Here is a 13,872-nt window from a genome sequence, read left to right as displayed (position 1 = left end):
GCCAGCATGGTATGGTAGAAGGAGAATGGCCTTGAGAATCTGGAGAGTCAGGAGATAGAGCTTTAGTCCTAGTTCTGCTAGGAACTCTAGATTCCAGTTTCTTTATCTTTAAAATGAGGAGGTTGCTACCAGATGATCTCTAGGGGCCCCTTCTTGCTCCCAAGTTCTGGACCTCTCTCAGAGCTATTTTGATGCATAGGAATGATTTTTCTTAATTGTTATAGCTACCATCACCACATCTTCTCTTTAGGAATTATAATTAAATTATGACAACTTGATGAAAATTATCATCTCCCCAAGACTCTAATGACTTACTTTTTTTTTTAAACCCTTATCTTCTATCTTGGAATCAATTCTATGTATTGATTCCAAGGCAGAAGAGCTGTAAGGGCTAGGCAGTGGGGTTAAGTAACTTGCCCAGGGTCACACAGCTAGGAAGTGTCTGTGGCCAGATTTTGAATACAGCACCTCCCCTCTCTAGGCCTGGCTCACAATCCTCTGAGCCCCCTTACTGCCCCTTGAAAAACTTTCTACCTACCTCCTTAATCTATTTACCTATGAGCTAAACTTGAAAAAAATCAGTAAATTCAGACCAGTTATTTTGGTGAGGATTTGGTGCTTAGTGACTGCTGATCACAGCTTGTAATTATTATTTATTGAACAAACTTCACAGAGCAGATGGGATCTGTGAAGGTAGTTAGTCAGTACCCTTTGCTATCCTTTTGACCGCCTAGAGTCAAAGGGCCATAGGCTTAGCATTGGAAGAGGATTTGGAGTCTATCCATCCCCTTTTTTGTACTGATGGAAACCAAGAAGTGAAATGAAGGGGGTGTGAGAGGTGGTATTTGAACCTAGGGTCTCTGCCTTCCTTCCTTGAAGGCTTTAATTCAGTGATTTGGTATTCAATGTATTTAAAGATTTTTTTGTTATTATTGTTTTAAATGAAGACATAGGAGATGCAGAATGGGCCTCTGAGGTGTTAATTTGGAGGTTCACAGATTTAGAGATTGAAGAGAACTTGGGAGTTCATCTCATCCACATAAAAAACCAATATTGTAAGTTATAAAATTATCATAATCTTTGACCCAGTATTTCTACTGTTAGGAAAGATAGCCTCAAAGTGTTGCCAAAAATACAAAAAAGAGCTGGCTGTTGAATGATTTTTATAGCAACATATTTAATTTTTTAAAACCTCTAATATAAATATTTGACAAATGGGGTGTCAACGTGGAAATCTAGAAGTCCCCAGTTTATTTAGTTGGGAGGTAGAAAACCCAGGTTTTGACCTTGTCCCAGGAGAGTTTTCTCCTTGAGGGAAGGTCCTACTTCACCAGTCTCAGGCTAACAATAGACAGTCCACTTCAGGTGGGTGCTAAACCCAAGCTGAAGTGACTTTGGTGCAGCAGGCAGTGCATCAGTCTCACAAGCTGAAGGTCCTGAGTTCAATTCTCGGAAGGAGGGTGTGATATACTGGGAAAGGCTTCTGGAGACGGAGAGTCTTTGGCTTGGGTTTAGCTCCCACCTGAAGTGGATTGTCTATTGTTAGCCTGAGACTGGTGAAGTGGGACCTTCCCTCAGGGAGAAAACTCTCCTGTGACTAGGTCAAAACCCAGGGGTTTATACCCTTAAACTAAATAAACTGGGGACTTCTAGATTTCCACGTTGACAGGGAATAGTAAATTGTGGTAAGTAATGTAAGAGGATATAAAATAATTAAGTCCTACATGTATATTTGAGGATACTAGTAAATTTGGAAGGCATTTTATGAAACAATGTAAAGGGTACACATTAATTAGTGAAAAAAGGTGATGATAACATTAGGAACTGGACCTGTGATTTTATTGGACTAGGAAATCTATAAAAGGAAAATCTTTTTTCCAAGATAGATTGGCATTTCCTTCCCCTGAAATTTAATCTTAGAGGATTATCTATCTTAGGGTTCCTAAAAATAAGTGTCTTAAGGTCACACAGTCAATATATGTCAGAGGTGGCACTTGAACCCAGGTCTTCCTGGCATACCTCAAGACCAACTCTAACCAACATGCCATACTGCCTCTCATTATTATACTTTTTTGTGCTTGCAAATTAATACTGTGATGCTTTTTACTTAGACATGAAATGTAATTGTTACTAAGCAAGTTTAGTTTGTATTCCTCAATTTTTTTTTAGTAAAACGTTTAATTAGGGAAAAAAAAACTAGACTATCTATTAAACTTGAGGAAATTGAGGCCTAGAAAGGTTAATTGCCTGGGCTAGTAAATGTCAGAGATGTGATTGGACTACAGCTCCCAGCTTATACCATTTCAAGTGTCCTTAGGACCTGCATTTTGTGAAGAGAATCATAAAATCTTCTGTTCTTTAAAAAGAATGCAGGCCTTTCTCTAGCCAATTGGATTGTGGGATCAGACAGTCCATTTCTTGGGAAGCAGCTGTGTGTTAAGTGGCTTTGGGGTCTGATAGAAGTATAGTGTTATCACCCTAGTGTCAAGCTTCATCTCCCCAGAGGGAGAATAAAGCCCACTTGAAAGGTCCAGTGCTAAACTGATCAATATGTTCCTGTACTCAAGAAGTCTAGCCTAGGGGTCTGGTCCGGGAGAGACTAGAAATGTGGTATGGGCTGGGCTGAATTTAGAAAAGAATGGAGAAGGAGGAAGAATGTGGAAGGGGAGAAGAGATTTGAAGGAGCAAGACCAGAACCTGACCAGAGTAGCTAATACCTTCCCAGTTGCAAGGCTGGAGAGCTTGCATAGGTTCTTTTGGCCCTGTGATTTAGTGGGGAAGAGGGAATTTGATTATCTTGGAGGTCCAGGTCAAGCAGAGGTAGTAAGGATCAGAGCTAGGAAGAGAGGTGATTTAATAGTCAGAGCAACACTTTTTTTGTAAAAAAGAACTGGAAACAAAGGAAAATGCCCCTTAACTGAGAAGCAGCTAGATAACTTGAGGCACATCAATGTGATGGAATTTGAGAATCATTGGGAAATAGGTGAGCTGATGTAATGAGGTACAGCTGGATCAGGAAGCAAGCCTGCATTGTGAATACAACAGTGTTAAGGGAGAAAATTAAAATATTTATTATAATTGTGGTGGACAAACATGGTTCCAGAGTAGAGAGGGAGAACTGTATTTCTTTCCCTTCTTTGCAGAGGTGGGGAGACTGGGCAAGTAGCATCACACAGATGTTCATATTTGGTTGATGTGCTAGTTCTTTCATACTGATTTTCCTCTACTTTTTTGTTAAAAAGGGTTTCTCTGGATAGAGGAAGGAGTAGATATAGTCAGAGATGAAGATGATTCAGACACAAAAATGTTTAAAAAAATAAATTTATATAAGGAGAAACTACTCAAATTTTACTTCTTCCTTGAACCTTAAATACCCAGGGACTGCTTCTCTATTGATGTTTGTATTCTGTACAAGGAAACACAGTAGATCATGAATTTCATGACAGGTTCAAGTTAGGCAATGGAGAAAATCTTATGCTATACACTATATTAGAATAGATCTTGCCAAGAGATTGCATTTTTGGTGACTTGTAAAATTTTGGTTAGACTTGGATTTTTATTTCATGTAAGTAGTGACTCATTTAATTGCTATTTGAAGGGGGTGGCGATAACATGGCCTGAAACAGATCCTAGATTTAACTGTGTGTGACAAAAGAGTTTGTCTTCTCATCTCTACTTTAAAATCCACGGGCACACCTCTGTGTCTGTCTTTGTCTAGGGAACTAAAGCATCAGAATTTCTTTGTGTGTATGTTATTTATATATTAAATAAAATATTAGGTTCCCTGGTATTAAAAAGCTGGTGAGTTGGATTTTTCACATTTTTCTAAAAGGAAAAGTTTACTTTTTCTTATATTTTGGGGGCTTAGGGTTTTACTTTATCTGTCTGAGCAGTTGGGATACAATAGATAATGGAAGTAGAGAGAAGAGTTGAACAGCTTCTGCAGACAGTTCTCTCTCTCTCTCTCTCTCTCTCTCTCTCTCTCTCTCTCTCTCTCTCTCTCTCTCTCTCTCTCTCTCTCTCTCTCTCTCTCTCTCTCTCTCTCTCTCTCTCTCTCTCTCTCTCTCTCTCTCTCTCTCCACCCCCCCCCCTTCTCATCTTATCTCTCATTTTTATATCACTTTTAGTCAATGTAGTAGTCAAATGTCTCATTAACTAACACCTTTTCTATTACTTCTGGAAAGTGTCAGAAAAAAGTGTATGAAATTCTATAATTTGATTTGGGATAGTGGTGATGAAGGTAAGGAGGACATTGATTTTTCTACCATGAAATTAACTTATGGGAAGTATTTGTGATAAAGTGCAGTATGAATATGTGGACTTAAGTTTTTATTTTTCCCTGTTTGAAATTTGAATCCATAAGGGGGAGTTAGCTAATTCCTCTATTGTTTTAAATATCCAGGTTCCCAATTTCTCCTCTGCCTTGAATTTGACATTCAAGTGCTTTATATAGAAATATAACTGCGTTGAAGTCCTCTGTTTCAGGGTAATGGAGGATATGAATAAAGCATTCATAGGCTTAAATAAAGAATGATACTATGAATTAATTAGGATATTGTAACAGGGCCAGCAAAAAAAGTGTTCTTTAAGATGGTAATTAACTTCTTTGTTAGTAGTGATTGTAGCACCAGAAGGAATCTGTGCCAAATTAAAGCAGGAAGTGAGTATAATTAAACTGCACTTAGATCTTCAGGTTCATTGTGTCTTGACATAATATGAAGATTTATTAGGAACCTTTATTTATTCAAGAAAGACAATACTGTCCTCCCACCAAAAGAGTCAGCTGGGAAACAATTCAGACTTTTCCCTGTTTGTTTTATTTTGGCATTTGGAATATGTTTTTTGTTGTGGTGTGCACCCCCCCCCCCCAAAAAAAAAGAAAAAAAAACCTTTCAAGACACTAAGAACAAACATTAGGGAGCAGAATTTGTATAATTGTTGACCATAGTGTGGTTTTTTTTCCTCTAAAAGTATGAAGTGCCTAAAAAGTACCATCTCTGAGAAGAAATATTAAAGATTCTATTGATCAGAAAGTATAGATTAAAAAAAAATATTTTTGAATCTATTAACCTCTTTGACTTTGCCTAACTGTAATTTTCCAGAAAGTTAACTGGAATATTCAGTGAGTTTCTTGAGGTGAGGAAACAAGGGGGTTCTATCCTAAAGTATGAATTTGTTTGATTAGGGGGGGAAATCATGTGTTTACTCCATAGACAGTTCTAATGGAAGCTATTTATACCAGAATTTCTCTCTTTAGCATGTTGATTACCAATGTTTATTTTTCCACTCAACAACAATGAAATTGTTTGAAAGGAAGCCAGACTGGCTTTCAAACTTTTTTTGTGTATAGAGATAGTTGAGCCAGAGTCAGTGTCAGAATTCTTATACTTGGCTGTTTTTAAATGCAAAACATTTCTTTGCCTTTTCTAGGTATAGTCCTAGTTCCTTCATGTACTTGGTGACAAATCTGAGCAGATAAGTCCTTAACTAGTTTTTGTGTTTCCTTGAAATGTTTTACACAGTCATTTACATAGGTTTTTGGCTTTCTTTAAAGTTCAGTTAATGGATATGTGGAGCCTCTGGATTTTAACTTTGTTTTAAAATGAGAAGCAATTATTAGAATTCTGAAAGTTGACTTGGATGAGGTGCTTCACTTTCTTATAGATCTTTGTAAAGTTAATGTAGTTTTTGTTGAGCTATTTGTACATTATCCTTGATGGATTTCTCCCAAAAGAAATAACATCTAACAAAAGCTTCTTGATGATGTTGGTGACCAGCAGATAATCTATGTTTCATAGTGTACTGCATGCGATTAAGAACCACTGTATCAAATGGACCCATGGAATTCTTGTTAGATACCCCCACCCCCTTTCCATACAGTGATTTCATTGTGAATTTCTGAACCACAAGTTTGGTAGAACACTTAAACATTATTTTGCTTTCAATTAAATGTGAGTCTGACTTGTTTGATTGGAAAGGGAGGCTTCAAGGATGTTTTAGTTCCCCTTCACTATCCTTGTTTCCAGAAAAAGTCAAAATTCAGCCATTTTACCATGCCACTCCTTACACAGGAACTGGAGAGAGGGGGTGAAAGAGCTGAAGAACTGGAGAAATCTGATTTTTTTCTCTCCTTTTGTAACTTCTATCTTACATTATTAGTATACAAAGACATATGTTGAGTACATTGAGTTCTGCTACACCTCTTCTTGGATTTTCATATTGTCCAGTTCAATATCTTTTCTGAAGACTATTTCCTAAACAAGTTGCTCTTGCCTTCCCTGCTGGGTATGTGTGAACCCACTTTAGTCCTTAGTTTTTGGGACAAGTGGGTGGGCAGTTACCCTCCTCCGTGCTGTGGAGCTAGGCCACCATTTTACACTTCATTTACAAATAACCTTTTTAAGAAAGGTGCTTAATCTCTAGGGGTAAAGCTTTTCAATTGACTTAATGATTTTAGAGATTCATAAATTTACTCCTCATATATTAGGTTTTAAATTTATCTATTTATATGCACATAGGTAATGGTCTTTTCTTTGTCCAGTGACTTGGGGCTGTACATCTCTGGATTCCGCATTTCCTCCTCCGCTCTTAATGAGAAGAGTTTTACTAGCCAACCCCGAGGAAAACTCTCTCTTAATCAATAATTGAGGGCAGGCACTCATGTTTTGTCTTCCTATACTCTGTGCCTAGCATAGGGGGTCCTTAATAAATGTTTGCTAAATTGTGATTCTTTGTTTCAAAGGAAACAAATGTTCCTTGTTGATTTATAAGCATATTACAGAGAGAATCGGCTTCTGTCAGGCAGACGGGATGTTAAATATGTGTATTATTTAAACTCAATAAATAAAACCAACATGAGGAAAAAGTAATTTATTTTTCAAGTCTCTGGAAGCTTTAGATCTTGGGTTCCATGTTAAAAGTTTTTTTATTGGATTTTTAGCTGTTTTCCATTTTTCTTTTACAAGTATTAATGACATGGTAACTATTACAAGAACACCTTCTATAAATTACACAAACTGGAAGTCATTAAGAAGCCTGCTGTTTGTAGTGCTTAAGCTGCACAATTGCAATCTGTGAATTTGGTACATGTTACAATGACATCTCAGCAGTTGTCATTGGTACCATCTGTCAGGTAGAACATGCTCTAAAAGGTTAGGTCCAGTAGCTTTGAGTCTTTGGAGTTATAGAAAAAATACAATTATTTAATTATAATAGTATTAGAAGGAAGAATTATAAATATACTAAAACCTAGAGGAAATAATTTATGTACATTTATAAGATAATTCATAATATGTTGAGTCATATTTTTATTTCACCTATAAATACTCATTTTAAATGAGTATTTATGTATATGTATTATCTTTGTGTAGACATGTCTTCTGCTGGTCAAGTTGCAAGCTTAAATATAAAATAAGCTTATCATCTGGTTTTTAAAGAATCAAAAAAGAGTAAAAACTGGGATCTTAAATATGTAGCTACCTGAACTTTCAAGGAATAATGAAAGTTTTCTAGTCTAGTTTATCTTATTTGAATAAAGGATGAATTCCATTGGATATGTCCCAGTTTTGTGACAAAATGTGGATGAAAAAAGCAGAGGACATTTAATGGACTACTATTGACCAGCACAGGATCTGATCTTCATTTTGAGAAGTAGAATTTTATCTAAAAATAACAATGGGTTGATCTTCAGCTGAACTAAAATGCCAACATAACTCATTCACTTGGCATTACGATGGAATTGACCCTGATTAATATGCTATTGATTTTCTAGCAATATGGGATATTTTATTATCTGAGGGGAATCTTTATATTCTTAGCACCAAACCCATTGTTGAGGAATTGTGGTTTGAAGGGCATAAACTACTTAAGTTGCAAGGAACTCACTGATTTTGGTACTTTGACCGTTTGATCAGATATACTCAGTTTTAAATGGTCAGTGTTTATTCTGATTCTAAAATCTAAAAAAAAATTGTTCTCATTTTGTTTCATTGGTTTCTAAGCAGAGATTTCTCGGTCATCCATTACTACTTATGTCAACAACTTGGTATAGTAAAAGGCATGATAGATTTTGAATGGAGGATCTAGGGTCCAATCCTGTCCCTGCCACTAACTACCTCATACGATCAACTCTGACATTAGTTTTCCTCATCTATAAAAAGTGAGTTGGATGAGAAAATCTTTCAATTCTAAATCTCTGGTCTTATGACCTTATATTAAAAACATTAGCAAAGAAAAAAAAAACTTAAATAACAAAATGGCTATTCATAGTTATCTTTAAGATGTGAACTTAGGGAAACATGAGTAATTAAACTGAAAACTCATTTAAATAAACAAGCATCCATTGTATACTGCTGAGCACTAAGGAAAATCAAAGTGAAAAATATGACAAATCAAGAAAATTAGCCACCTATTGTTCTGTAGCTGTAGCAAAATACATTAATTTTGTGTTTTGTTTTATTGCAGACTCTAAAAAATTCAAAAAGTCTTTGCTCCCTTGATTATGAAGATGATGATGAAGATGATACCCAAATGAAGACAATTGTGTCCTCCCCATGTGACTCCAATGACCTCATGAGCATCATCACCCCTGGTTCCAGTCCAGTGAAAGAGCAGCAGCTGGATGAAGTTAGACATCATGGACCATGCCAAATTGGCTTCAGCACAAGGGATTGTACGAAAGCAGCTGCAGGATGTGAAAGCGATGAGGAAGCCCCAAGTGATTGTGAGAGCACTGAAGAGGGCATATTTCCTTTGGACTGTGGAGACCTAGATCTGGAGCAGATCGAAAACAACTGAGTCCTAGTTAGAATCAGTGAGGTTGCCTCAATTTCCAATGATAGTGGATTACCTTTGCCAGGAGTAATCCATATCCCTGAATGTCTATAGTGGCCATTCAGGGCCTGTGTTTAAAAAAAAAAAACACAAAAAACAAAAACCAAAAAAAGACAAAAAAAAGGACAAACATTCAGGTGGGGGGAATGGGAAACGAAGTGATATCACCTGTTTATAGTCTGTTAATCAGTATATGGACAGAAAAAAAATAGGTTAAATGTTATTTTGGACATTAAGGAGTAATTTTGATTAAAAATTTCCTAACAAAAGTATTTTGCATTTTTATGGCTTTTACAAGTTCTGGAGAAAGCTTATCTATTTTGAGATGAATTTTCTGAAGGGCATTTTATTAAAGTAAATCTGCCTACAGTGATTCTAGTGTGGGTATCGTTCCTTTTGTTAAAGTGCTTACTGGGAAAAACTGGTAACAAAAGTTCAGGTATCTGGTGATCAGAACTCTTCAGGTCTCTGGTTGACACCTGGTCAGAAGTACTTGTCCACCTTTATGCAGTGAGTAGTTACAAAACCTCTTGAAAGAAGACAAAAAGTATACCCACCCACCCCATTCAGACTTTTTGGTGAAAATATGGCAGTAACCTTACTGGTTTAATATTTCCCCAGCCTTCACTACTTGAATCTGTTTTCTAGCCTGAAGCCATGCTAATTCAGGAGGGTTAAAAATTCAAGTAGTTTCCCAGCTTGGTGGTCAATATGATATTTTCTGTGCTTCAGTAGAATGTCAGACAAAGAGCACTTGAACTTTTAGGGGGCTTTTGTAATGCAATGATCAGTTCCCCAGGAGGTGATCCCTTGAGCAATACTAGACAGAACCTAGTCCTTGAATTCAATAAAAGACATTTTGCTTTGCATATGTGGCTTTCTGCTTATTAATTTGGTTTAAATGTTACTTCTTTTAGAAGTCCCTAATGATTCCTTGACCTTGCCTAGGCTTTGTTCAGCATCAGAACAAAGCATGTATTTTTATTTTCACATTTATGACAGGGCCCCACCCTAGGCAGCCTTTGAGGCTAAGTTGCTGAGGAGTCTCTGGAAAAGATGAAATTGGGGGCAGTGATGGGAGGAGGGAGAGAGGACTGGAGTTGAGGGTGGGAGTGGTTGTTGGGAGGGGTTTGTGTACCTTGGAAATATTTCTTGGTTATCAGAAGATAATGTGAAGTATCATCATAGACATTTATACATTTTAATTAATTCAGCTTGGCCAAAGATAAAAATGTGAAGGTGATACACGATCCCTTTCTTGAAAGGTAGTTTTTTTAACCCGGTTGAGGCCTCCTTGATGGTGTTAAAATGGGTAGGAAAAAGGTCAGAAGTACCAGTGATTTAATTTCTGATTTGGCCTGCCACACAAGACTTCCTGTTTTGAAGAAGAAAAGCACTTATTTATACACCAAGATTGTTAGGTCAAAAACAGAAGCTTTGTATCTGTTAATGAATTAAAATTCAAAAAATCACCTACTGGGCAGAAGCCATGACTAATGGAAGAACTCGGCTTTGAGGCAAGCTGGTGAGGGAAATTGCTCATTATAAATGACATGAAACAGAAATACTCCCTTGACATCGTATAAAAGCTTGACTTCTGGAGCTGGATTCTTTAAGCCATTGAACTCACTTCCCTCTACATCAGTTAAGTTGCATCTAATGGCACATCCATACTAAAGTGGGTCAGAGGCCTGGTTTCTAGCCCAGCCTTCAGTTCACTTAGTTGATATTTGGGCCCAAGATCACTTGATTACCTTTCTTAGCCTTTCTTGGTTAAAGGATGTGTACATCTTTGGGCTTAATTTAAATAAATGGATATTTTATGTTTGTTTATTCTTTATTACAAAGAGCTTTTCTCTTACCCCTTCTAGGAGAGGAGTACATTCTCTTGTGGAGGCATAGTAAATCAACAACAAATTATAATAGGGGTTCTTAACCAAGGGATAGATTTCTGGGGATCCATGAACTTGGATGGGGGAGAAAAAGTCACAACTTCATTTTTACCAATTTCTCCCTATAATTTAGCATTTCTCTCAATTATGAATTTTTAAAAATCCAAAAATAGGATCCATAAGAACCCTTGAACCTATAGTTTTATTTTGTTTTTTTTTTTTAAAGACATTTAGCTATATAAACTATGTTCCCATTTTGGTTCTTTTTCTCCTCCAAAGGAAGCTAGATTAAATGACTGCCATTTTATGCATAAAGTTCTATTTCTCTTAGAATCATTGACTTTCCCCTCCACTTGCTTCCATGTCCTAAAGCTGAGGAAGAGACCTCAGATATCATCTTGTCCATCTTTTCAGTGCATGATTCCTGACTAGAGACTTAACAGGATCATAGATTTAGAGCTAGAAAGGAATCTAACCAAAGAATGACAAAAAGGAAGACTCTTGCTGGACCTCAGAGGTCATTTAATTCAGCCCTCTTCATTGTACAAGTAAAAAAAAATCTGAAGACAACAGAAAGAATGGAACCTGACCAGAGTTGCACAAATAGGAAAGTATCAGATCCGAGTCCCAAATCTAGACTGACTCCATCTTTCTCTGATTCCAAATCTACACCTTTTTTTTTTAATTTTACAATGTTTTCCTTCCTCTGCCACAGCACTTGGATGAAGGCTCGGTGGTTAGCAGGTCTTGCTAGTCACACAAAAAACTTGTGAATGATAACAGCTCTGCCTACCATTGATTCAATCGCCAGTCATCTTAAGGACCTTGAAAGAGGCAGGAGTTTACCATCCAGAATATCAATTTTATCTGTCTTCAACGAGATTTCCCATTAGACATCTTAAACCCAATATGTGCCCAACTGAACTCATTTTTCTACCCAAACTCGCTCTTCTTCTTAGCTTTCCTATTACTACTAAGGACATCTGTTCACCCAGATTCACAATCTAGGCATCATCCTCAATGCATTCAGACTCCTCTCAGCTGATATTGCCTTTTTGGATATTCCCCTTTTTGTCCTCCACCGTTGCAGACCCTCAACAACGAACAGCTTATCCACTATGACAGTCCACTAGAAGGTCTGCCTGCCCCAAGTCTTTCCACTCCAGTTCTTTCCTTTATTCAGCCTCCAAAACCACATCACCTGCTTAGTAAGCTCTAGTTGCTCCCTATCACTTCCAAGGTAAAATAGTAAATCTAATGCCATTCAAAACCCTTCACCACATTCTTTCCAGGCTTCTTACGTCCTGTGCTTCCTATCATCCGTAGTCTGTGATCCGGTGACTCTGGCCTCTGATAGTTTTCACACACACTCAATTTCCCTATTTGAGATATTGGCACTGGCTGCCCCCTCTGCCTAGAATTATCTCCCCATCTCTGCCCGTTTCTGGCTTCCTTCAAATCCCATTTTCCAGGAGAAGCCTTTCCCCATCCCTCCTCCTGCCAGTATCTTCTCCCTATTGAATTTCTCCAATTTATCCCATAAACATTGTTTGTACATAGTTGTTTCTTTAATTTCCCCATTAGATTGTGAGCTCCTTAAAAGCAAAGATTGTCTTTTGTCTTTCTTTGGGTCCCCATTGCTTGATTAATAAATGCTTATTGTGTGATTTTTTTTTGTTTGTTTTTTTTTGTAAACCCTTACCTTCCATCTTGGAATCAATATTTTATATTGGTTCCAAGGCAGAAGAGTGGAAAGGGCTAGGCAATGGGGGTTAAGTGACTTTCCCAGGGTCACACAGCTGGGAAGTATCTGAGGTCACATTTGAACCCAGGATCTTCCATCCCCAGATCTGACTCTTAAACCACTGAAATACCCAGCTTCCCCCACTTATTGTCTGATTAACCAGAAACAGTTCATTGGGACGGCAACTTCATACCGCCTGTATGTTTATATGCAATTACTCTTAATAACTACAACTCTTTCTGGCTAACTTTGCAAAGATGATCTATGCCAAGAATGCGTAGAGTATTATTTGTAGTTCTTTTCAATTAATATCGGTAAAAAGAACAGATAAAATTTGTTCATTGACTTATAACTGCAGGGAATCCTAGCCATCTTCTAGCCTACTACCTCCCCCAAATCATGAAAATCCTTCCCACACCTTTGTTTCCAGGCCATCCATGACGGGTCTCCCTTGAGAAAGGCACTAGGAAGGTTGTTGAATAGCTCTTGGGACTTTTCCCTGGAAAATCTTTTGTTATACAACTTTAGTGCCCCTGCAATCCAGGAATCCAGACAATTATTAAGCCCCCACCGTGTGTTAAGCCCCCTCCTGTAAGTAGTGCACATACAAAAAATACAAAGGCAGAAAAATTGTCACAGTCTCTGCACCCAAGGAATTTACAATCTAGTGGTGGAACCGAGAGAACAAAGTACACAACCGTAATCCAGATGCATGGGAGAAATCAGAGAGCACTTGGCTGCCTTTTCTTTCCCGCCCCTCGATGGAGAGGAAGGTAGTTCAGGACGGCAAATAAACTTTTTGGCAGTTGCAACTTAGAAAAACTTAAAAATCCTATTACAGAAACAATTAAGCATAGCAATTACGAATTCACAGAATGCCAGTAAAATGTGAGCTCCTAGATGGCAGGGCTATTTAAGGACCAACACCTGGTAAATGTTTGGTGAATTGTAGTGGACAGCTAGATAGTGCCCTGGAGTCCTGAGCACCTGAATTTAAATCTAGCCTGAGACACTAGTATGACCCTAGACAAGTCACTTTAACCCTGTTTGCCTCAGTTTCTTTATCTGTAAAATGAGCTGGAGAAGGAAATGACCAACCACCATCTATATGCCACTGGGAAATATTTTCACTCCATTTGCCTCAGTTTCTTTATCTGTAAAATGAGCTGGAGAAGGAAATGGCCAACCACCAGCTGTGTGCCATTAGGGAAACCCTTTTACTCCATTTGCCTCAGTTTCTTTATCTGTAAAATGAGCTGGAGAAGGAAATGACCAACCACCATCTATATTCCACTGGGAAATATTTTCACTCCATTAGCCTCAGTTTCTTTATCTATAAAATGAGCTGGAGAAGGAAATGGCCAACCACCAGCTGTGTGCCATTAGGGAAACCTTTTTACTCCA

The 13,872-nt window shown here is 37.6% G+C and overlaps 1 protein-coding gene across 2 annotated transcripts in view; it reads left to right on the top strand.

Moving 5' to 3' along the window:
• Positions 1-9,205, top strand: part of FAM53A (family with sequence similarity 53 member A) — a 79,673-nt gene extending 70,468 nt beyond the window's left edge. For both annotated transcript variants that reach the window (XM_056802293.1, XM_007496864.3), the window contains exon 4: positions 8,464-9,205. In XM_056802293.1, the coding sequence (XP_056658271.1) occupies positions 8,464-8,796 (333 nt within the window). In that variant the 3' untranslated portion in view covers positions 8,797-9,205. The remainder of the gene's footprint in view (positions 1-8,463) is intronic.
• The last annotated feature ends 4,667 nt before the right edge of the window (positions 9,206-13,872 follow it).

The sequence above is a fragment of the Monodelphis domestica genome, chromosome 6, assembly GCF_027887165.1.
Source record: "Monodelphis domestica isolate mMonDom1 chromosome 6, mMonDom1.pri, whole genome shotgun sequence".
Lineage (NCBI taxonomy): Eukaryota > Metazoa > Chordata > Mammalia > Didelphimorphia > Didelphidae > Monodelphis > Monodelphis domestica.
The sequence above is the reverse complement of the archived record's forward strand: the minus strand, read 5'-3'. Positions and strand labels throughout refer to the sequence as shown.